The sequence below is a fragment of the Habropoda laboriosa genome, unplaced genomic scaffold (assembly GCF_001263275.1).
Source record: "Habropoda laboriosa isolate 0110345459 unplaced genomic scaffold, ASM126327v1 scaffold57, whole genome shotgun sequence".
Classification (NCBI taxonomy): domain Eukaryota; kingdom Metazoa; phylum Arthropoda; class Insecta; order Hymenoptera; family Apidae; genus Habropoda; species Habropoda laboriosa.
In genome coordinates this window covers 4,057,130-4,080,847 of record NW_017100229.1, presented here as the reverse complement: position 1 = coordinate 4,080,847, position 23,718 = coordinate 4,057,130, and the positions used below count along the sequence as shown (strand labels likewise).

The 23,718-nt window shown below is 39.6% G+C and overlaps 5 protein-coding genes across 5 annotated transcripts in view; 2 read left to right on the top strand and 3 right to left on the bottom strand.

The window, feature by feature from the left end:
- Positions 1-481: 481 nt before the first annotated feature.
- Positions 482-9,769, bottom strand: LOC108571290. The gene is made up of 4 exons (XM_017933291.1): positions 9,402-9,769; positions 1,453-1,620; positions 1,264-1,377; positions 482-1,163 (listed from the first exon to the last, which is right to left on the bottom strand). Exons 1-4 carry the CDS (start codon positions 9,573-9,575, stop codon positions 1,080-1,082), a joined length of 540 nt encoding a protein of 179 aa, XP_017788780.1. The 5' UTR covers positions 9,576-9,769; the 3' UTR covers positions 482-1,079.
- On the top strand, positions 5,499-12,693 carry LOC108571289 (syntenin-1-like). The gene is made up of 8 exons (XM_017933290.1): positions 5,499-5,846; positions 10,972-11,037; positions 11,127-11,321; positions 11,390-11,503; positions 11,604-11,839; positions 11,933-12,086; positions 12,171-12,280; positions 12,361-12,693. The coding sequence occupies exons 1-8, from the start codon at positions 5,781-5,783 to the stop codon at positions 12,407-12,409; spliced, it is 990 nt and encodes a 329-aa protein (XP_017788779.1). The 5' UTR covers positions 5,499-5,780; the 3' UTR covers positions 12,410-12,693.
- Positions 12,694-13,455: 762 nt separating this feature from the next.
- Positions 13,456-18,030, top strand: LOC108571320 (protein brunelleschi). The gene is made up of 12 exons (XM_017933331.1): positions 13,456-14,519; positions 14,585-14,858; positions 14,946-15,144; positions 15,226-15,437; positions 15,519-15,717; positions 15,811-16,225; positions 16,318-16,538; positions 16,615-16,972; positions 17,053-17,209; positions 17,286-17,463; positions 17,543-17,766; positions 17,839-18,030. Exons 1-12 carry the CDS (start codon positions 13,582-13,584, stop codon positions 18,028-18,030), a joined length of 3,567 nt encoding a protein of 1,188 aa, XP_017788820.1. The 5' UTR covers positions 13,456-13,581.
- Positions 18,031-18,247: 217 nt separating this feature from the next.
- LOC108571267 (ATP-dependent DNA helicase PIF1) lies at positions 18,248-20,104 on the bottom strand. The gene has a single exon (XM_017933266.1). The coding sequence runs from the start codon at positions 20,102-20,104 to the stop codon at positions 18,248-18,250; it is 1,857 nt and encodes a 618-aa protein (XP_017788755.1).
- Positions 20,105-23,475: 3,371 nt separating this feature from the next.
- Positions 23,476-23,718, bottom strand: part of LOC108571352 (host cell factor 2-like) — a 10,845-nt gene continuing 10,602 nt past the window's right edge. Inside the window, exon 9 of the mRNA XM_017933369.1 lies at positions 23,476-23,718. This exon is cut by the window's right edge and continues 29 nt beyond it. Coding sequence (XP_017788858.1) covers positions 23,537-23,718 — 182 coding nt within the window. The 3' untranslated portion in view covers positions 23,476-23,536.

The following is a 23,718-nucleotide window of genomic DNA, read 5'->3' as shown; positions in this document are numbered from 1 at the left end:
TAATAAATAGCAAATCCACGAAACAAAGGCTACGAATTAATTTGTACACCCAATAACGTTCGTACTCTCGTCAGAGTTGACGTTGCGAATTATTTCTGCTATAAAACGGGAAAGAAATACCTACCGTTGAAAATCTGCGCGTGTAAACTGCGACATCGTAACGAACAGCGGGAAATGAAACGGTGTCGGATCGGCAAACCGAAGATACATAGATATTCCGAAGACAATATCGAAAACGAACATATGTATGTATATTTCAATGGTAGCATGTACAGAAAAAGTACAATGTATTGAAAAACATTGATTTACGTAGCAACGAATCGTGTTTAGATCGACGAGTGCGAATTATACACGTAAGTGTCTCCCTTCTGAACGAAGGGAAATAAAAAAGAAAAGGGAAAAACAACGTACTGGATTGAATTTGTGCAAATATATTACTTAAGTATATAAAATAGATGTAGATGTATATATCTAATGCGTGTATAAATAAAAAGTCGCGGTAGTGCGAAAAAGGTACGGTTAGAAAAGTGAACTGGACGGGAAGGTTCGGCACGAGGTGCGCGTATCTACCGAATAGTATAATCGATTGAAAATTCGGAAGATCGACGTACATCCAATATGGATTTTATCGACCGTTTTCTTTTTCTTTTGTCTTTTGTACGATGGAGAAGATTGAAAAAACAGCGTTGAGAGTGGGGTTGTTGGGTGTCCCTTGGGCGCAACGATTATAGATTTTCTTCTTTCTTGCATTCTGATTGTCCGCGCTGATACGCGCGATCGCGCGATCGCGCGATTCCAAATGGCGAAACAAGAGCGTGATGGAAGCGCGCGATCGTCCAGCTAACTGTCTGTATAGTCTTTAAGGCACGTAGTAGATTACAGAGTCTCTCGTTAAGCTAAGGTACGACACACGATCGGTTCAGGGGCCTCGTTGGACTAGCTTCGACCCATCGATCTCTCCGCGAACCTGCTGCCTGGGGACAGCAGTGGGACGAGCGATCGCGAAAACCGGTGTGCAGTAGCCTCGTCGTAGGTGCTCTTCAGGTACCTGGCATCTTGTCGAGTACCTCTGCTTTTCCTCACTGTGTGTTGCTACTTCTCCATTCGACGTACAGGAAATACGCTCCAGCAGCGTACGCAACCGTGTTAAAGATTCCAAATACCTGCGCAAACAGCAGAAAAGTTTCAATGTTTATCGTGCTCAAATTACCTCTGCACTTTTCATTTCACGTGTGATCGACACGAATTTAATAGGATTCTTACCCCTCCTGCTATATTCCTCGAGGTAGACGACCCGCTCAGCGCGCTCCAAACGGATAGTTGCGCTATGAAAGCGATCATGTAAAGTACGGCAAATATCGTTGTGTTCAAAAGTTCCTGCAATTAAGGAGTGACTGGTTAGTACGAAATCAAGTTGCTTGCGTTCGTCGAATCGTATTTTCCTTTCCTTACCGTCAAAATCCAGTTGATAGGTAACTTGAGCGCCTCTCGAATAGATAACACGTAAATGAAGCACCATAACAGGGTGGCGATAAAGGCTGTTACGGCAACAAATAAGAACCAGTGGGTTGCACCTACCCACGCCGGTGATGCACATGCCATGCATATTATGCCAAGTGCCTGAAACAAATTGAAATACACGTGTATGTGTGCGTACGCGTTTCATTCAATTCCTTTGACAATTTACTCAACGTGTTTCAATTTACATTTAACACGTCGGATTAACGTGTTACTCTTTCGATACATCATCAGCCGTACGTTGTACTTGGGTAAATATTTTTATATAATCGTCGACCGATTTTCCAAGTTCTATCCACTCCCCGAATTCTAAAACTTCCACCTTTTCCTCCAGAACGTTCGCAAATTCTAAAGAGACCGCGTTTAAAAAATATTCTTCTCGACGTGCAATTTTGTCCTGTGCTCTCTTCAGCGTTGCTTCTCTCTCTGCCTTGAGAACGACGAGAGGTAATCTCTTTGCTTCGAGTTGGTCGGGGTCGAAATGTTTCTTATTCAAAAGAACGTTCTTCATTCTATCGAATTCTTTGGCCTTCCATGCAACGTGTTTCGGAACTGGAGCGCTGCGCGCCCTTTTCTCCTCTTTCAATCTCAAACGCGCCTCTTGTTCTCTCCTCAGTCTTTCCCTCGCTTCTTCCGTCTCCCTTTTTCGCTCTTTGTTACGCCTAGCTGATCTATTGGTTAACGAGGTCGGATCGTTAGCGAGAAAATCGTTCTGCCAGCTGATAAAAACATTCTTCCTTCGCACTTCCCTCCACACGTACTCCTCGAACCAATCCATCCGTTCGATCGCGTCTTCGCTACGAAAAATCTCCGGCTCTTTAAACACCCGAAACAATCCACCTTGATCCCCTACACCGATCATCTTTGAACGTTCCAGAGGAAATAGAGGATATTCCAACAGGGTCAAGTGTACGATCGATTTGGCCGATACAATTTTCGAAAATACCGGCTGATTCGGTTCGTTCTTTACATCCCAGATCTCAAGGCTACCATCTTGGCTACCGAGTAAAAATACCCCAGGTTCGTTGGCCCAGCAACAAGTCGCGTACCAAGAAGCAGTTCTCCTCGAAAATAAAGGGGAATCCATATAGTCGTCCTTCCAAATGGCGAACACCTGTCCACCAATTGTCAGGAGGACGTCTCGAAGGTGTGGCGACCGTGTAATTTCTGCAACTGGACCGTTGTGTACGCACGAACGATTCAACACCTCGCATTCGACAACGTCGGACCATTTTTCCTCCAACGATTCCCCTTCCCATCTGCACTCTATCAATCCTTCTGCGCAACCTATCCACAAGTTCTTCATATAGTCTTTCTCGTTCGAGTGGAGAACGCCGATGGACGGAAGACGTAGACATAAGGGGGTGAAGTGTTGTACATCTTCCGAAGGTCCAATTCTTAACTGGCAAATCGGTTGAAATAATTCTTCGGAATCGTTCTCGATAATGCTGATTGCGTTGAAACGAGAAGGAACATTCCAAACAGCCACTGTACCATCCGCAGAAGCTGTTAGAAACTGTACATCAGAGGAAATGGATGATTTTGTCATCTTCCCATTTGGCTCTATTCTATACTTGGCATCCATCCACTGAATCTTTCGAACAGGTAGGCGATGAGAGCGTTGTTTGTCCGAGACAACGACTGGCCGAAACACTGGCAAGTTGTTTCGCGTGGTCGTTCCAACTTTTATATTTTTGTCGTCGCGGTAATCTTTCATGTTCCAAATAATCACTTGACCGGTGGAACAGCCTCCTAACACGAGATTCTCGGCGTACGGGCAGAAGGAGACGGAGTAAATTTCTCTGTGATCCTCGAGGACGAACTGTGGACGAAGAGGATCGGTTAATTTCCAAAGAAGCACTCTGGCTTGAAATTCGTTTTTCCAAGCTCGAATAGAGTCGGTGATGTATGAAATCGCTACGTACTCTGTCAGTTTTGGATGTACAGAAACGTCCGAGAGAGCTTTGTTCGCCGTCAGACTAAAATCAGCAAAAGACACCTGTTGGTGGAACGCCGCCACCTCGGGGACCATTTCGATGTCGCGTTCTCGTCCAGACAAATTTTCAATATCGTCTACGTGCAAATTCACAACTGCATTGTACTTGATTACGTCGATCATTTCTTGCGAACGATCTTGTAAAAATAATTCCAAAGGTGTCCTTTCTCTGGGTTCTTCTTCCTCTTCATCTTCTTCTTCTTCTTCTTCTTCTTCTTCTTCTTCTTCTTCTTCTTCTTCTTCTTCTTCTTCTTCGTTTTGGTTTTCCTTCTCCTCTTGTTCGCAAGGTTCGCCGGCAAACGTGCCACCGCAACTGTCTTCGTACGTGTATTGAGTCCACGCATTTTTCGGATAACCAGGATACGTTTGAACGAAAGTTTCTCGAGGTTGTAGGTTAGTTTGAACAGCTCTAGAAATGCATCTTCGCTCGATGTTCTCGAATGTTTCGTCTACGTTTACGAGTTGCACGTAGCTGTCCCTAGAATCGTTGGAACCTCTGTCGCCTAATATTCTAGAGAATCCCAACATTTTTCCGGGTAAAACGATTTCTATTTCGAACAACTCCCTCGTGTTTCTCACAAAGGTTTCGTCCACTTCCGAGCCGCTGTTGAACGAGTTCCATGGTTTCGCGGTTTTTATTACCTTACCGATAACTTTGCGCCAGATAAGACCAGTGATATTTCTGTTCCGTTGTGAAACAAGTCGTTCCGCCTCTTCGCTGAGGCAAATCACGAATTCGTCGGAAGTTAATCGAGTGGAGGAATAGCCGAGGAGGAAGGCGTCGGCTTCGTAAGCTTCGATCTTCTCCCTATATGCTGACAATGGCGAATCCGGTAGTTTAGCGAACTCGAGGACAAGATCTCGGTGCACATACGCCCACGGGTATTCCAGGAACACGCGTTCGCCGACCAAACAACCCAGTTCTCGTTGCGTCTTCGTATCGAGTCTCAGGCGTTCCACATTTTCGATATTTTCGTCGACCAGCGTCCAAACGAACGGATACTTAACCCCTTTTCTCGGCATCTCGACTTTATTCGAACCTTCCAAGCATCGATCAAACTTTCTCGCTTCCTAGAGACCTCCGTTGTAAAGGAACATTTAAATGCGAATGCGTCGAAAATGTAGAGGCAGTAAAGAGCGGAATGCACGAAAGGGTGAACGGGCGCGAAAGTGCGAAGGATTGGAACGCTAGAACTCTGCACCGAAGGAAGAATTTTACTTTCACCGTTTGAAAACGTGCGTCGACCGCGATAAACGTTCAACTAAGAATTCCTAGGATCGACAACCCGTGCAATTATCATACAGGTTATTAATATTAGTGGCAGCGGCTCGAACGGTTTAGTGGTTCTGGAACGCGAATCAATCTTAAAATAAAAGTAGATACCTACTTGGACCACTGACCTTTCGACGGTTCCGCACTAAATGTATGCGCGTAGATCGCATACCTGATAGAAAAAACTTGGAAGCACATAGCGACGAGCCTCGTTCGCGCAAAATTCTTTATAAAAGCGACGAATGTTGGAATAAAAGTAAGACGTGCAGGAAATTGAAGTATAACTCGAATGATAATTCTATATTGGATAAATAGCAGGTTGAAAATATAGGTCGGACATGTACATTATTCATGGGGGGAATGGTCTACGCGTCGCGCTACAAGTATGCCACTTCTAATATACATACATAACATTAACCATCGTAATAACGATGGCAGTGACGTACGTAGTTAGGTATATGCGTCTCAATTCCATTTACTTAAACTCGTAGATGTGGAATTGACGAGCAGCGAAACGAAACGTAACATCGTCGCGGCTTTTGCTCCGTTGCGTTTCAATGAAAATCGTTTTCGCTTTTCTAAAGTGTTAGCACGAACGAAGAAGAATCGGAGTGGGCAACGATAGGAGGAAAAGATTCGAGCAAACAAATCGTTTCTAAAAATAACGGCAGCCGGTCCCGGTGCTTGTCGTCGACGAGCTATCGTCTCTCGTTCACGGTGTTTAGCAAACGAGGACGGGGATCGCTGAAACGTCGCGGGGTCAGCTGAGTTTATCGAATCAAACGAGCGTACGAAACGAACTAAATATCAAATAGATATGAAATGAAAGTGATAGAAATTGAAGAAGGGTTAAATTGCTCGCAAGAGTAAGAGGAGGATTTCTGCGTAGTGTAACGCGATCGTGGCTGTCGCGACCGTGCACTTAGAAAACTGCTTAGTTAGTGGAAGCTGAGAGAATTAGTGAAAGACGCGAAGACCGGCGCGGCGGTGTAGATGAGAGACAAGGCTCGAAGAGAAACCTTACGACCCACATGCGCTATTCGTACGCGGTTACTAATTGTAAGTGGCTACTACATAGTTACAACCTACTCTTCGACAAATTATATTAAGAATTAATCGACGATAAACTTTGAAACACCGAATAATCCATCTAGATGATGAAAATAGGTATAGTAAAGTTACGTCGAGAAGGTGACGTAAGTATATTCCTTAAAACGGCGATGACTCCGAGACGCCCCTCGTTTTTATCTTAACTTTCCAGAAATAATGCTTCTACAATCGACGACAACGTGACGAGACTGTCCCGTTTTATCTACCAGCTGAATTCTGAGAAGCGGATAATTTTCCTTTCGATTGTTTGTAACGACAACACCGGAAACCACGAGTCACGAGAAAAAGAAACACCGATCGGTTGCTAGTAAATTGAACGGTTTCGTGCCCGTTCCGTTCCACTCATTTAAATTGGCAAACTGTATTCAGGATTTACGCTACTTCGTAGCGGTGTTGTAATTTCTTTCCTTTTTCTTCTTTCTTTAAAGCGCTATCGTTCGAGGCTTCCGTTTTTTATCTACAAATCAATTTGTGCAATATTATGATTTACCGAACGATTACACAGTTCCAGCAAGGCAACCTACGCTATCTCGCTGGTATAATCGCTATGAAACATACCACGGTTAACAGAAATAGCTGTTTAATTAGCAATGTAAATCGCGTTAAATAAGGTTACAGATTTAGCATTGACGTATTGCTATGTAAGTAGGTACGTTAGTTAGTACGCGAACGTAGTGGAGAAATTATGTAAAACATGAAATCCTTTTTGCGTATCGTTAGGTACAAAGTACGTACTCGTAATCGAGACCATTCAGAGGTTCTAATTTTCATCTTGATACGGTTGCGTCATTTCGCGAGGACCGGACAAAAATGAGGGATGACTAATAACGCGAATAACAATCATCTATCTACCCACGCGGTGTAACGTTCGAAGAAAGTGACGATAACAAGTCGAAATTTTTTGGAAATTCTCGAGGACAATAACAAATGAAATTGGAGCGGAGAGCGATCGAACGGTGAAAGAATATCACGATAAGATGATTCACGGTCTAATCTAATCGACTGGTTTTATTCCGTCGAATATGTATACCGTGAAATAAACTCTACTAGCAATTGGCGCTGCGAGGCGCGGCTTGTCCTTGCGTATAAGGTGCTTGCGTGCGATTACCGTGGTGCATAACTTGTTGCACCAGCCGATATGCCTCATGAACAGCCTACACACCATAGAAACTCGTGGCGCTACGATGCGGCAACCGTCGCTCGTCGCGATAATCCACGTTGCGTAATTCCTCTTGATGTTCATCTTTGCTCAGCGCGGCTGCACGCTGAAATTCGCCTTGTCCAAAGACATCGCGCTGCGTAGGTATGTATGTACATACTATATAGGCCGAGGAACACTTATCTTGGCGGGGCCAGCAACGGTATCGGTGACACTTCATTCTACAAATACGCGTCGAGACCTTAACAGTGCGACCTTTTCCCGCCTTTTCTTCTCACGCTTAATCGAACAGAAGTCAATTCTCCTTCTCGTTCGAGTAGGTGCATTGTTGCGATGCGAGATTCTTTTCTTGGCCGTGGACTTACGCTCGCGTCGCGTGCACTTTTGTAAAAATACTTTACGAACGCTAGAGAAATGTCACAGGTTGTATGGAATCGGTGACCTTGAGAAATACTGGATTCATTCAGTTAGCGGGTAACGTAACGTCTATACACGAGAATAAGTATGACGAACGACACTATGCGTATCGACGGATTCCGATTTACATACCGTGCAACACAACGGCGTAAACAGACTTACGAAAAGATAAGGATAGATAAGAACGGCGCGTATGAGGATTACGCGGTAGGTACGTGGATACTTGAGCATCCATTCCAACGTGGTACACGTGGACTTTTATTAGCGGTAGATTGGTCGTAGAGGAACGAAAATTATCGAGAAAAAGTCAAGGACAGCTTGAATTCTTAATGAATCGTCGTTTCGATACCGTTGGTGCGGCCTCGACGTATGGCAGTAGGATGGAACTCTGAGTATGTGGGACGCCACGTATGGTCCCGGTCATCGGGATGAACATGTATGGTCATCGAACGTGTGTCTAGTTCGTAGGGACGTGTGTCGAGCGCATCGAAACTATGCCACCGACCGGGAATCGTTCCAAGTCTTTCGTCGATCATGCACGATCATCGTGCACACATTTAGTAAAAACCGGTTCTTCCTCTTTACATTGTATAATACATACAGGTACTTGATATCGTGTATGTATAATACGATAGATACTTGGTGTAGCCTTAGAGGAAAGCCTCTATCCTGTTAAGTTATTCCTTTCCAAAAACTTGCAATCGTTAAGATCGTCCGGTACGGTTTCGGTGTACTTGTGGTTCGTTTGAAACTTGTGCATCGGCGGATTCAGTGGACTATTCGTGGACAGCAAGAGTCTCGTGAAGTAATAGCACGCTGGATTTGATTTCTATCTGTTGGTAATTCAATCAGACGGTTGCATAGTCACCGCGTCGAGATTTTCCACGTTAAAAGACAGCTCTACTCGAAGGCCAGCAGCGTAGCTCTGTGAAAATCCTCTTGTAAATTATTCGATTATTTATCAAACAAGTTCTGCTGGTAGAGTCCTGATAAAGCTTGTCTATTTGCATCGACCGAAAGCAATGCGCTCTTTATTTACCAGCGAGTATAAGTGGGGAAACGGCGACGGGCGTGTCTCTGGCTGCACGTGCGTGAACAAAAGAGAAACGATGCTTTACTGATGATCACTGCTGATGATCACTTAACGGTATCGCTCCGATTTCGACGGCGAATTTTACACCGATCAATATTAAGAAACGAAGAAATCTATTGGGATAGTTTGTTAATCGTTCCGTAAGCAGATTACCGTTACGCGGTTATGCCGTTGCAAGTTCAACGTCACGGTAGAAACTATACGATTCCAAGCTCTACATGTGTTTTCGCAGATTGTGCTTCTTGAAAGATGCTAAAACTTGATTATAGTGCACGCACGCGAAAATACGTCCCTTACCCTAGCAGACGTAATATTGCGCAACGCTCCAAAGCATGCGTGTTTAAAATAACAATGCCGCGTGGAAGATATAAGAGGATCGTAGCGCCAAAAACAATGACGAACGTCGGTCCACATCGCAAAAAATAAAACCTATCTCAAAGTAGAAAGATCCATTTACGGAGCATGTAAAAACCGTGCAGACGTTTACACAAACCTATCCGCCGTATTATGTAAAACACGATGCCTGCAATCTTTCATCGTAAAATTACCATTTTTTACCTTACTAATGCCTTACTATTACACGGGATTCTATTTTTATCGAGATAAATGTACTGCAAGATCCATTACGTAATGCTACCTAATCCGCAACTTTCTTTGGAAAATAAACGTAAACAGTGCGCCCTAATCTTGCTTGGAGATGTGATCAATTTTCAACTGGTCGGCAGTTGACCGTTGTGTTATCGTGAAAACGTTTTCAGAATTGTAACTCTGGTGGTCGATATTGTAATAGGAAAAAGTTTTAAGGACAAGGATCGATAGAGGGATCGTTACTCACCAGCTGCACGAGTTTAATGATACCGGGTATCGTTCTGAAGTAGGGCACGTTCAACGTAATGTTTGTTAGAGGGTTTGGTTGAACCGGTTCCGTCTTCACGGTAGGCACCTGTCGAGGATTGTTGCTGGCGTTGTTGCTGGTACCGTCCATCGTCACAACGGTCTCCGACATCATATTACGTTTTCTTCGCGCCAAGTATATCGTGAGCTAACTCGGCGTATATTTGTGAGTGAAAGGTGCCGATGTAAACACTAGCAGAAAATGAACTGGGAACCGGTAGCACGATTGCCAAGCCCGACAACACCTGTTGGTTCACCACGGCCCGCACGGAGGCCTCACCACTGAATACTACCTACTTACGTATTAGCCGGCGACCCGCTATTCCCCTACCGCATTCTATTTCCCCCACCATTATTTCATTCCATCTTTAACTTGTCAACCAAGTGGAAGCCAATCCCTACGTTTCACGCGTTTTCCGGTTCTTCCGCTTCCTTTTTCTCTGTCCTAATTAATAAACGCGTTACTTCCTCACAAATTCAACGATGCTTCTCCATTCTTTCACTAGAAACTCCTTTCTAGTTGTTCTCTTAACTTTTCCAACTCACCTTTTAACGCGAAATCCCTCTGTAAACGGTACAGTACAGTCGTTTAATAATCGTTTAATAATGCAAACTGACTTTGTATCGATATTTTAAAAAATTACACGATTACTCTTCCGTACGATTTTATACTTACACAGTTTCGTAACGTACGTTTTCAGAACGTAGTAAATATTATTTTAAACTTGTTTCTCAGTCTGTGAACGTGAGTCTGCTGAAGTATGTCCTTCTAAAAGAATGTATCTTTATTAGGTATTCGTACAAGTATATCGATGAAATGAGAAATTTTACGAGTAACCTTTTAAACTGAAACGTTTTCGCGGGGTTCTATGGGAATGCGGAAGATCATTGGTACGTAAGATAGAAAGGGTATACGTAGTGGCACGTGCACGTCGCATCGATCCAATCATTTGTTTGCGGCATTACATTATATGTAATAACTTAAACCAATCGATAAATCGTTCTAACAGAATTGACGTTAACACTAGCCAGTAGTGGGGGGCTGTATTGTTCATCATTTGTGGCTTATCAATGCTACTTTAAGTATCTCTTGTGACGATATAGACGTGTGATTTGATATTTTTTTACACAAATAGTGCGCAACTTCAAGGAAAAGAATTAATATATATCGATACAGGTGTCGCGTTTTATTGCTCTTCCTTTCAAAGGTATAATTCTTCAACTTATTTTTTAATACAAATATTTGTGCAACAGTTCTTAGATATCCGGCACATTCGTCACATCGGTATGCAATTGATCAGCAGTTGCGTTATAATAGTAAAATTAGCACTGAACATTTTCCTTTTATACACCTCTTCCTAATTTTCTTTATGATATTTATATTATAAATTTTAATAAATAATTCAACACCCTTGTCCATTTTATTACTTTTTCACCAAAAACACATTCCATAACTGTTAATAAATGCTTCGGTAATGATATATACTTTACATAGAGCAATTTACTTTCAGAAAAATCCATTCAAAATGTCTTTATATCCAACTCTCGAAGATTTAAAGGTGGATCACATGATGAAGGTAGGACAGAACTTTATCTCTAACTATACAATTATCGATATTAATTTTCTCTCTTCTGAAACTTCCTAACTGATCTACATATTGTATAGGCTCAACTGCAGGCAGAAGCACATATACCACCACATACTCTAACTATGCAGAAGAAACAAACTGATCCATCTGCTCCTGCTTATGATTCTCTTTCTGGACCACTATATCCCTCGTTAGGAGAATATATGGGGTTGGAGCTTACGGAAGATGTGATAGCACAAAATATGCCAGAATATTCTATTGTAAATCGTGCTGTAAGTAATAGAAGGTAACTTACTGCAGTACTGTAAATGAAACAGGAAACACCTAAATTTCATTTCAGATGACTGTAAGTATACCAACAGCTTCAGGTCCTTTAGCAGGTATGATGGTTGCACCATTGTCTGGACAATCTTTAGGATTACAGAGAGCACAAGTTACAAATGGTATAAGAGAGGTAAATCCATGATTTTCTGTATCTGTATGCTACTGTAACATACTCTAAGAAAGAAGTACACAACACTTACTAGGATAATACTTTCCTTCTATTTTTATAGCTAATACTATGCAAAGATAAAAACGGTAAAATTGGTTTGAGGGTTCATTCTGTGAATCAGGGTATTTTTGTATGCCTGGTAAGTCAAAATTCACCTGCTGCACTTGCTGGATTGCGATTCGGAGACCAAATTTTAAGTATCAACGAAGTTTCCGTTGCCGGTTACGAGATGGAACAAGTTCATAAAATGTTGCGAAATGCTAATGTGAACGGTATTAGGGTAGTAGTAAGGGACAGGTTAGCCGGTTTATATTGATTAAATTTGTAAGAAAAATCAGGTTCGTTTCTTCGATATTATTAACCAATATTATCCCATTTTATCGATTTCAGACCATTCGAACGCACAATAACGATGCACAAAGATAGTACGGGATATATTGGATTTCAGTTTAAAAATGGAAAGATAACCGCTTTAATGAAAAATTCTTCTGCTGCGAGAAACGGACTTTTAACCGATCATCAAATATTAGAAGTTGAAGGCAAGGTATAATACGATTTCCACAATTTATTATTTAACGCAATCGATGAATTTGACAAAATATCAATATTATCTCACGAAATTGTTCAGAATGTTATAGGATTGAAAGATAAGGAAATCACCAGCTTGATTGAAAGTGGTGGAAACATAATCACAGTAACGATTATTCCGTCGTACATCTATGACCATATGGTTAAAAAGTACGTTTATGCCAATATCTAATATTATGCCTAATCTTACGACATTACAAACTTTTAAACGAAGCAATTTTTTTTTTTAGAATGAATACCAGTTTATTGAAAAATTTGATGGATCATTCTGTGCAATGATTCTGTGCACCAGATGTTTAAAAACATAATGTTCGAAATTTCAGATTGATTACATACTTTATTATTTTGAACATCTACAACGCAATTTTCTGTAATTTATCGATAGACCATAGATCGATCTACCATACATCAACCAGGTATAGTACCGCGTTTATATTCACAGTATTCGCAAAAAATTTAAGTAATATCTTTGCAAAAGTTGTTTTATTTTTTTAAGTAAACTTTTAATAGTAAAGGCAGTTGAGATTTTTTGCCATTTTCCACATGTACAATAACTATATATACACCGAAATACGTTCAAACGGATTTTTATCTTTGCACAATACTAATACGTATATATTTCCATGTCTATTATTTACAATATAATTATTTGGTATCGTATAGTTAGGTCTAGGCTGACTTTGTTATTTAAATAAGAAAATTATATATCATCGTTGTCTTTTTATAAAACAAATTAATGATTATTTATAAAATCTTATGTTAGTGAATTGTATTCATGTTAATTAGGGGCGTAGTAAGTGGTTATTCTTCATTATATGTACACATGATTATGTACACGTACGTTATATACATTCTAAATATTTTCTTATATTCGTTGGTGAATTTCTATTTTACTTTTCACAGCAGCATACTACTTTATTATAGTTAAATTTTTATGTGATCGTCACTTTTGATGCAAGTAAAACATTTGATGCGGTCGGTTTGCCAATCGTTGTGCCAATTTCGAATAATATAGATCATGTAGATAATAAAGATAAAATATACCTATCTGTAAAATGATAAATTCTGAAAATACGGCTATTCTTCACCTTATATTCCTTACGTCCTGATTATCCATCTTATCTTACATTGTTTTAAAAAAAAAAAAATGTTAGTCGAAACGTATTAAGTAAGTACGTAATATCCCAACAGTATCTATTAAACTTCCGGTGACGCACGCGCATTTGGTCTATTTTAAACATGGCAGTTTTTGTTTTATTTGTCAATTCTGCTACTAGTATAGCACAAGAATTATTAAGAATGTGAAGTGTTATATCAAGTAGTATTATCATGAACGAAGCTCTTAATTATCGGGTTAAAGATTTGTTATATATGTTTCGTACTGCGGTAAAAGCAACCATTTATGCGAGCCTAGGTACCGTAAAGTACCATTAAGTAAGTGAGTGATATAAATGCGCTCGGCTATCAGCGTTATCTTGTCGAGTCCGGTACCCGACAACAAGATGTCTCATCCTGATTACGAGCAAACTGCTCACGATCATGCTGCGTTGCTTCTGCTTCTGAGACCCATTGGAACGCAAATAAAACAAAAAACTGTAACAAGGTTATGTGAACGAATCGTCAAAGCAGGTAGTAGATTCAGTGTGTCCGATTCTACCGGTGGTACACGTGAAATCCTTGCCAGATTTGTTAGAGAGCATCCTGTTGAAAATAACGATTGGGGAGATTTCCAAACGCACAGGAAATTATTGGGGTTAATTACTTTTGGCAAATATGACAATCAAGCAGAGCTAAACGAGTTGTGTAGAGTGCATGAAACTTTGAAAGTGAAGTACACTGCAACATTATACGATTCGCGTGCTCTACTTTTCGGGCCATTGGAATCAAATAGTGCTCATGAACCACCGGCATCGTTTACTATACCTTCAAACTTCAAAACTAGAGCTGTGTTTTATATAGATGAGACATGCCCTGATCTTGAGGCTCATATTATGGAATGCCTTTATTCCCTCTTTTGGATTTTAGAATCCAAGAGATTAGAAAGATCCAGAGAAAAAATAGACAGGGTTTCACTTTTGTTAGCACCTTTTGAGAAAAAGGATTTCATAGGACTAGATCTCGAGTCCAGAAATAACAGAAAAAGATGCGTAGGTCGTATGACAAAACATTTAGGTGATTTATGTCTTCAAGCTGGACTTCCAGCAGATGCATTAAGCAATTACAATTCTGCAGCTAGTGTGTTACAAGCTGTTAACGATTGGCTATGGCTAGGAGCAGCATTCGAAGGTTTATGTGCTGCATCTGCTTTAGTGTTGTATCCAAATATGTGTAGAAGTCTTCCATTGCAAAGAAATTCTTCTCTTCAAGAAGGAAGTCCAGGTAAACAGAGGTACGTATCAGAGGTTTGTCTCTTTAGACAAGTAGTTGAGTTGATAATTAACCAATTGTATTCAGAAGGGGTTCACAAGCTGTGGCTACATTACCATCACCACCGGCAATAGAGCTGGTGAAGAGTAATATGCCACATATTTTGCTACCTGAAGAGATATCGAAAAAATATCGCGAGGCAATAGTTCATTATAGTAAATATCAGTACGCTGGAATAATTGAGACAGAAGCTAGCTTTAAAGCTACAAGAATTTCAATAGAACAAAATTGTACTTTACAAGCTGCTTCGTATTTAAATAATGTTATACTCATAAATTTGCCATTAAGCGAACAAGAAAAAGTATGTAATTTATCTGGGAGAAAGAATGCTCTTAATTTTTTAATGCTCACACAGGTGTACAACAAGTAACTATGTGACAAATTTTAGATCGATCGGTTCACTACATTGTCAGATTTATATACAAGCTTTGGTTTTGTAAGAAAAGCATCTTTTTTCTTGAGATTTGCTGCTACAAGGCATGTATCTCAAAATAATCCTAATCCAGATTGGCAACAGTGTTATAATTTAATGCTACAAGCTACTTCTGGATTTAAATTGTCTTTAGACCCTGTTGACATGTCTCCCGGTAAAGTTTTTTAATGGAATGTTGAAATTTTTCACGGTGTTATAACAAGTGTAGATGTTAAGGGATAGTTCATCTGTACAGATAGTCATAGAGGTTGGCCAGTTATTCAAATTCAAGTAATAAATGAACTTGTTACCGCGGCTAATCGCATGGGTAATCCAGCGTTAGCAACCAGACACATGACATTTTTACTTCAGACAATGTATAATTATTTAACACCTAACGACCGTAAAGAAACTGCTTTGCAACTGCAAAACGTATCTCAACAATGCGAAGGTGCTCCCGTACCTCTGGTAAGTTTTGCGAAAATGTTACGTTGGCGGGGCACCGCCGCATTCACAGAACTTGAGAATTGAGTGAAATTTTTCCGATAGGTTCTAGACTCGGGTACAGTTATACCGCCAGCTAATTTAACGAATATTCCAAAAACCAAGTCGTTTATTTTGAAAAATATGCAACCGCATCTTCAGCCACAAAAGATCGAAAGAATCAAGGAGGATCATGGTCCGTTTTTATTCACACCGATTAATTTTGGATCGTTAGAGAGAAAGAATATATCGAAAAGTAAAGTTGGTAGGTTTATGCATCGTCGTCAATTAGATATTTTCTACAAAACTAGATACATACATATGGTTTTCCTATAGCAACGAACAAAAATGGTTACAGATTATTTATGGGTAGAGGGTGATATCTGCGAAGTATCGATGCAACTTGTAAATCCCCTGCCGTTTGAACTTCACGTTTCCAACATGAGACTTCTTACGAATGGTGTAGTGTTCGAATCAATTCCTGAAAGTATTATACTTCCTGCCGAGTCTGGACCAATTGCAGTAACATTAGCGGGCAGGCCTAAAGAAATTGGAGATTTAGAGATTCTTGGTTTTAGTACGCACACATTAGGGGTGAAATCAAACTGTAGATTAAGATATATGGAGGGAATGGTTCATTCTCAGTATACCGTCGAGGTAGTTCCCGCATTACCAAGGATAGAAGTGGCTACAAGTTTACCACAAACTGCGAGCTTCAGCTCTGGAGAAAATATAGTAACTAGTGCAAGTATATCGTTGTACGGTGGTGAAAGGTACATGCTAATCTCTCTCACACACGCACAGGTATAGTCTCGATCTTTTTCTTTTCGAACGAAACGTAATAGCAACTTACCGTACGTTGTAGTGCCGAATGTACCGTAACAATTACAAATAGCGGCCAAGTTCCTATCGAAACGATCGAATTATCGGTGCAATCTACATTAGACGCAACAACCGAGGGTAAAATCTTTAAATGGAACGATGAAAATTTCATGGCACAATTACCTTTGCAGCCTGGCGCTAATGCGAGTCTTACCTTGTATTTATACGCGGCTACAGATTTTATAGCACCCACTTATCGAAACGGTAATATCAACTATCTTTTGTTTATGAAAATAAAATTTCAATTGACCGTGATGTTTTTGTTTTAAACGCCTTCTAGATATCAGCAGCAGTACGTATCTTAGTCAGCCGAGCAGTTTAATGTCTCATTCAGGGTACAGTTCGTTACCATCTAGATTAAGTTCTCCGTCACACACAAAGAGACAATCCGAATTGACTTCCTCGTTTAGATCGGGCTTAAGTTCTCATTCCGGACATTCTTCCTTGCCAAGTTCGCGTTTATCGAAACTTGCCGTTCCATTGCATACCTCGAACGTTGTCGAGGGACACTTAAAAATCAAATACTCAGGTGGTGCTGGCCTAGCAGCAGGTTACTGTCGTATTTCATCGGTTTTCGTAACGATCGAGATGTTGCCAAGTGTACAGATTACAAACTGGGATGTACTTCCAGCTGAAACGTAAGTGACAAACGGCAGAGCAGTATTTTTTTTATCGTGTACTTCGCAGTTTCGATACACGCACATATATACATTTTCAGGCCGTCGCAATTTTATCTCGTGCTAGATTTAACAAATATGACCAATCACGAAATGGAATTGCATTACACGGAAACTAAATGTATATACATGGAGGGTAAAGAGCCGTGTAGAATTCCTGTGCCAGTTGATCGATGCCCGCTTAATAAATTATCTATGGTAATAACGAATCTTTAGCCGTACTTACCGCAACTACCAAAACTTTGTCGTATTTTCTTCGCATTTTGTTTGGCAGTTAAACGGGGCTGGTGATATCGGGGAACTTCAAAAAGTTTGTTCCGAACACATTGCCTCGCTGGTCGATTTACGCTGGCAATTATTAGGCACGGAATTGATCGGTAAAGCAACACTTTCTGGCATTACTCTTACTCAAGACATGTTAGACCTTGTCAGGATGAGTCCCTTACAATGGGGTATGTTGAAATAATCACCGTACAAGTAATTTTCACTCACGTCTGATATGAATAACAATCGCCAACAATCGCCTTGCAGAGATTAAAATAAACGATACAATTGTAAAGGCACAAGAAGAACTTACGTGTAGCTTAGGGGAATGCGTTAGCGTTGGAATAGGTATATGCAACGCCTTGGAACATCCGTTGAGTGATCTTATGTTGTCCATCAATTTTTACCAAGATCACCATAATGGTGTGAATAATTATCAACTAGAAACGAGATTATCCATCGCTGGTGCGAATAAAGTCATGCTTCCAGCAGTAAGTTACTCGAACGATCGAAATATCGTAATAAATCCCCTGCGCTTAGTTGTTATTCTCTTTTATTTTTAGTTACAGGAGTATGGAAGAGTTTATCACGAATGTCGTGTAGTGTTCTTCACAGCCGGACAATACAAAATAGATATTCAATGTAGTAGTAAAGAGTCAGCTCCAAATACGCCAGTACTTTGCTCGGAATTGATTAATGCTGGACATACTTGGCGCTATATACCACCGATAGAGATCACTGTTGACGATTACTGACAGGTAAATAGAATTATTTAAACGTGTGACTTTGTAACATTTGTAAAAAGAAGAAATAAATAAATATATCTATGCTTTGTTATCATAATTATATTTACAACGAAATTCAGAGATTTTACTGTTTTTAATAAACTAGCAGAAAACATCCATTGTTCATCTTTAATTCTCTCAATAATACATATCTTTTGTAAGTCTATCGATCGATACCGAACAAATTTTACGAAATATAGACCTTCGGCTTTCCTCCTAAACGGATCATTTCCATTTCTTGTACGTTCCTTCTAAATTTCTTATAAAATGTCAGCACATCAGAATGAGCCCATACTTGTTGAGTGTTAAAATCTAGAACCCGCAAAGATTGCAGGCTTTGCGCCCTTGAAAGGGCTACATACGACTGACCGGCATCGAAGACTCTGGCAAGGCACATTTCAACACAGTCTAAAGTTAAGCCTTGACTTTTATGAATGGAGAAAGCCCATGCCAATTTTAACGGGATCTGCTTTCTATAAAGAACAGTTCCTGTGTTTGTTTTTAAATGAAATTTCTCTAGCTTTGCAGGATACGGTGCACCTGATTTAAATTGAACTACCGGTACACTGCCTTGAAATTTAGTGACTATACCCCTTGCTCCATTTACCAAACTATTGGAAACATTTATATTTTTCAACAACATTACTTGACAACCTACTTTCAATATTAATTTACTAGGAACGTTTAATTGTTGATTTAATACTGTAGTCATTCCTTGATCAGAATCTTGAGCCATATAAATTTTCTGCTCACCCTTTAATTCGTTCAGTTGAAATTCATTGATCTCTTCAGCTTCTTTCACGTGAGAACAAAGTCTTGTTGCTAAAATACCATTGTTCTCTATTTTTTGTTTAGCCGTAGCTTTAAGAATTTCTGTAATTTCATCTGTAACTCTACCTATTCTGATATTATTTAAAATACTGATAAACTTAGGGTCCCTTTGCCTGTAAACAGTTTGTAACTCAAAATTATAATGTACACACTTTTCCCACATATTACTATTGAAACAGAAATTTGCCTTTCTGTCTTTTGTGGAGATAGGAGGTAATTGGAAAAAGTCTCCGCATAGTATCAATTGTATTCCGCCGAATGGTCGTTCATTTTTACGAATGTGTCTGGCCACTGCTTCGATCTTGTCAAAATATTCTCCGTCGACCATAGAAATTTCGTCAATGATCAAATGTTTCGTTCTTCTCCATTGAATAGCGTTACGAGAAGCCATCTGATAGCATCTTTCTAAATTCGCGGTTCCCAGTCCAATTCCCGCGAACTGATGCAAAGTTATTCCGCCTATATGACACGCCGCTACACCGGTACTTGCTGTAGCAGTTGTCACGTCGGGAGGGAGGGCTGCTATTATTTTTTTCAATAGGAACGATTTTCCGGTGCCTGCACTGCCAGTAAAAAATACGTTTTTCCCATTAAGGATTGTCTGCAGAATTTTTGCTTGTTCTTCGCTAATCTGTCCTGTAGTCGGATTTTCGTAAAGTTTCTTCGCTGTGGGCGGCTTCGATGTATTTTCATCGGTTCGTTTTCTCTTCCTTGTCGCGCTAGGGGATGGTGTCGTAATCGTTGCACGCGACACATTGATAGCCTTTTCTTTAGCTTTATTAGTTTCTGTACTTGTTGCAGGACTAATTTCTTGCACACCACCCAACGATTTGTCAGAAAGTAGTTTTTCTTTCAAAAGATTTTTTCCCGCCTGCTCCGATTGGCCTGTCACTTTAACGTATATCGTTTTCAAAAAGTTAATCAACTGAGCTGTCGGTGCATTCGATAAGAATAACGTACAATTTTCTTTCTTAAATATAATGGTAGCTTTTCCTTCGGTCATAAATTTGTTAAAAACCGAGATAGATTTCAACGATAGCTTTGTCGTTGCATTCGATTTTTCTGCACACACTTCCACAAACATTTCACGAAAATTATTTCGAATTAAACGTAACGATGCTGTCCTATGATTTGACTTCTTTAGCATCGAACCTTGAGAATTTGTCCATTCGATCGTAACAGAACACGTTATTGGACAACTGTCTTTATCCATGTTCACTCACGAAAATATTATATATAATTAAATAAAATGAATAAAAATGATGCAGGGTGTACAAAAGTTTTTGAACACATCGGACTCGAGAATTACAAAATATTCGTAAAAAATACGATGCACCAACAACACGTTTTCACTCACTCCGCCATGAACGACTAAATTGGCGGGATATTTACGCGCGCAATATCCTAGGGATATTTTGTCGTTTCTCCATAGAAATGCCTCAGGACGAACGATCGAATTCTAGATAAAGAATTCTAAATAAAACGACAGTCTGCAAAAGAAAGGACTGCCTCTTCGATAGACCAACAAGTGTTTGATGTTTGTAAAAATTCTTAACGCAGTAAACGCGTTCCAAATGTCTGACCAAAAGTGAACCAATTACAACGCGAACAAAGTATCTATAACTTTCAAGTGTTTACAGGTGAGTTGGTGACTCAACGACTCTATTGGTTCGTGATCGCGTTATAAAATTATTCTCCAATGCAACTTCCTTCGTGAATGGGTTCATTTTGCGATAATATATGGCAGAAGATATTCGACAAGAACAAGCTCCCTGTTCTGTAGTAAAGTATGTACTACTTGTATTAAGGAAATTACGCGCAATTAACTTCTTAGACAAGTGATCAGAACGTTTGATTATTGACCCGAGTCTCAGTAGGGAAGAAAGTTTTTTTATGTTGGACAGATGTTAGTAAATGGAAGGACATTTGTATCATCACCACGTTTACAAAATGGTGTTCATTTCGTACTATCCCTTTAAATAGAGATAAGTATATAAATACATGTACATACATGTAATATACATATATTGCGTGACATTTAACATAGAAAAATGAGAGTATGGATTTTAAGGCTGACTCGTTGAAAAAATACTGCATTCTGTGATATGAAACTCCACTGGAACAAGACGCGATTTATTCTCCTTTCATCGACATTGTATTATATAATACCGCCTCTTTAAATGTATTATATTTCCACTCGGCCCGTTTGTACGACACATAGCCATCGATAACGTTGAAGGGAAGCATAAGCCAGAAGATAACATGGCGAATATTTTCCGAAAAATCGTTCGTGTCCAGAAAAATATGAAATGCATATATTTGCATAAATTACAGGCACTCAAATCAGCTACACTGTTAGTCTTTTTATTCTCGTTTGACCCACGTCTTCGAGCTTATACTCTGAATTTCTCGATTACGAGGCATGATATTCTAAAGAGAAGTATATTTGGCAACGGACATATTTACTGACACGGTTATAATTGACTATCAGATTGCGTTATGCATACTTAGAAGAACGTAAAACAATAGTAAGCTGATTCGCTTTCACTTTCAGTTCGAATTGCAAAACGTTTCAACTGGTTAAACTCAATTGTACGCGCGCCGTATGAAAATTTTCAAAGTTATCTTGAATGTGGAACGTATGAGTTAATCGAAAATTCGAAGGTGGTACAGTAGTATGTATAGTTACTAATTACTAATTATGACTAACTATGATCGCCAACTACGCGAAGATGGTCGAGATTATGGGAGCGATTAAGCGTAAAACGTAGAAAGGGTCACAGACAATACTGTACAAGTGGTAGGTACAATCAGAAAATGAAGAAATAGTACATACTAGGCTAAGGGATTCTAGGGAAGAAGCGACATCACGAAACATTTGCCTTAACGTTTGTACACCGAGATGTAAACTTGACTAGCGCTATAGAATAGAAAACGTTGATTTCTTTTTTCCCCGGTGCTTGTGGCCTCTAGCTGAATATTATTAGATATTTTCATCAAATAGGGTATTTAAAAGAACGAAGGGTATACTTACACGTGTCTACACACATTGCACGCGCCCTTTAAACAGATACAGCTTGGATATTTTATAAAATTCTACCTAGTGAAATGATTTATTTATTGCACAAACGAGCATCGAAGGATCGAATAATTAAAAATGATATTTCAATATTCAGCCTGCGAGGTTCCACGTTCACCTTTCCTACTATATGGATGGATTACATGTATTGGGCCTTTGTGGGCATAAAAACTCTACACGAACAAGAGACCTCCCATCTTACTTCTTCCGCTTACGATATAGATATTAAGTACTGTCTATCGGAACTAGTAAAGAATATCGGAAGAAGACCATTACAAATACAGTCATAGCGGAGACTTTGCTGATTTTATTTGATCGACGTAAAGAGTTGACGATATTCGATAGAATAACTTTGGAACACAATTTTCCTCTTTGTTCACGATTGTTTCGCGCATTAAAGATGCGTTTCCTTCGCGACGAAATTTCAAAGAAAGATCGACACAATTGTCTCCGTTTTAGTTTTCTTAGATTCTATCCTATAGCTGGTTCGCGATTATCCGCGAAATTCCATTAAGAGTCATCTGTTTTTTATAAAAATCTAATTTCCACGGAATAACTGAATCGTACTTGAATTATTCACATTGGGCACAACCACACACCAATCTCAACTAATATTAAGAACTTTTTAAACGTCAAGCTTATGAATGTTATTCCTATTTTATTTTCTACGCATACCGTGTTCACAGTCGATGGCAGTTAAGCGCAGATCAGGCGAGTTTCATTCACTTATTATTATTCACATACCCTTAAGTTTCCAATGAAAACATTTAAACAATATCGCGTTACATTCTATCTACTTTACGGTATGAAAAATTGTATCATTTACGGTGAACCTAGAATCTAACGTGTCGATCTTAATCATCCCTCCTTCGTTTTTCCTTTTCGTTCTTTTCTTTACCAGACTTACTGTACATAAGTATGTATGTATAGGTACATAAAGGATCATTCGTCTCGTCACTCGCTTGACTTGCGCTTTGGTATGAACATTTTTTCTATATTACTTCTTACTCGGTAAATTAAACGGTAGAACACTTATCGTAAATTAATCGGTTCAATATGAACACTCGGTTCATACGTTTTCATTTACCAGTACTACTGTAAATACGAACCTTTCATATTACAATTACATTCACCATAAAATGTAAGTAGCAAAGTAGACGAGAGAGTATAGGAAAGGAGTAAATCAACTTTGAAAATCTCTGTACGATTATTCTCTATACATTTATCGGAGAGAGTACAATTAATGTACTGGTTCGTTCGTTTAACGATATGCCATTAAAGTTGTTTGTCAACTCAAAGGGAATAATCTATGCTGTTTCTATGTTAGATACGAAAAACATTCCAATTCAAAAGTTGAATAGAATTTTAAAGGATTGTTCGAAGTAACGTTACCCTTTTGATACCTAAACGACTATATCCGACGTTATAAGCTCGAGTATTTCGCTGCGCTAATCACATTCGATATTGCACTCGTATATTTTGCAATATCACACTTGGCCCTAGGAAATTGCATTTAGATAAAAAGTGTTCGATTTGAAGGGAGTGAAATAATCATACCTATCGGATTTAAAAGATGTGTGGCGCTAATTGCAATTTCCACAAAGAAACAGGCCTGGCAAACACGGTAACCTGACCCTTTTCTTTCCCTCCAACTAGAAACACGTAAAGCGGTGCTGGTCCATACGACGGTGTCTCCGATTCTTTGATATCAATTGCGGCAACCTTTGCCCTTTGCCTCTCAGCTCTCG

Excerpts from the sequence above, each read along its gene's own strand:
- LOC108571320 (XM_017933331.1), top strand. The coding sequence starts at position 13,582 with ATGCGCTCGGCTATCAGCGTTATCTTGTCGAGTCCGGTACCCGACAAC. Across the intron at positions 17,210-17,285 it reads CGCTTAATAAATTATCTATG|TTAAACGGGGCTGGTGATAT; the intron begins GTAATAACGAAT and ends TTTGTTTGGCAG. Across the intron at positions 17,767-17,838 it reads ATAAAGTCATGCTTCCAGCA|TTACAGGAGTATGGAAGAGT; the intron begins GTAAGTTACTCG and ends TTTTATTTTTAG.
- LOC108571289 (XM_017933290.1), top strand. The coding sequence starts at position 5,781 with ATGAGAGACAAGGCTCGAAGAGAAACCTTACGACCCACATGCGCTATT. Across the intron at positions 11,840-11,932 it reads AGGGTAGTAGTAAGGGACAG|ACCATTCGAACGCACAATAA; the intron begins GTTAGCCGGTTT and ends TATCGATTTCAG. Across the intron at positions 12,281-12,360 it reads TATGACCATATGGTTAAAAA|AATGAATACCAGTTTATTGA; the intron begins GTACGTTTATGC and ends TTTTTTTTTTAG.
- LOC108571267 (XM_017933266.1), bottom strand. The coding sequence starts at position 20,104 with ATGGATAAAGACAGTTGTCCAATAACGTGTTCTGTTACGATCGAATGG.
- LOC108571290 (XM_017933291.1), bottom strand. The coding sequence starts at position 9,575 with ATGATGTCGGAGACCGTTGTGACGATGGACGGTACCAGCAACAACGCC. Across the intron at positions 1,378-1,452 it reads CTATCAACTGGATTTTGACG|GAACTTTTGAACACAACGAT; the intron begins GTAAGGAAAGGA and ends CCTTAATTGCAG. Across the intron at positions 1,164-1,263 it reads CGAGGAATATAGCAGGAGGG|GTATTTGGAATCTTTAACAC; the intron begins GTAAGAATCCTA and ends CTGTTTGCGCAG.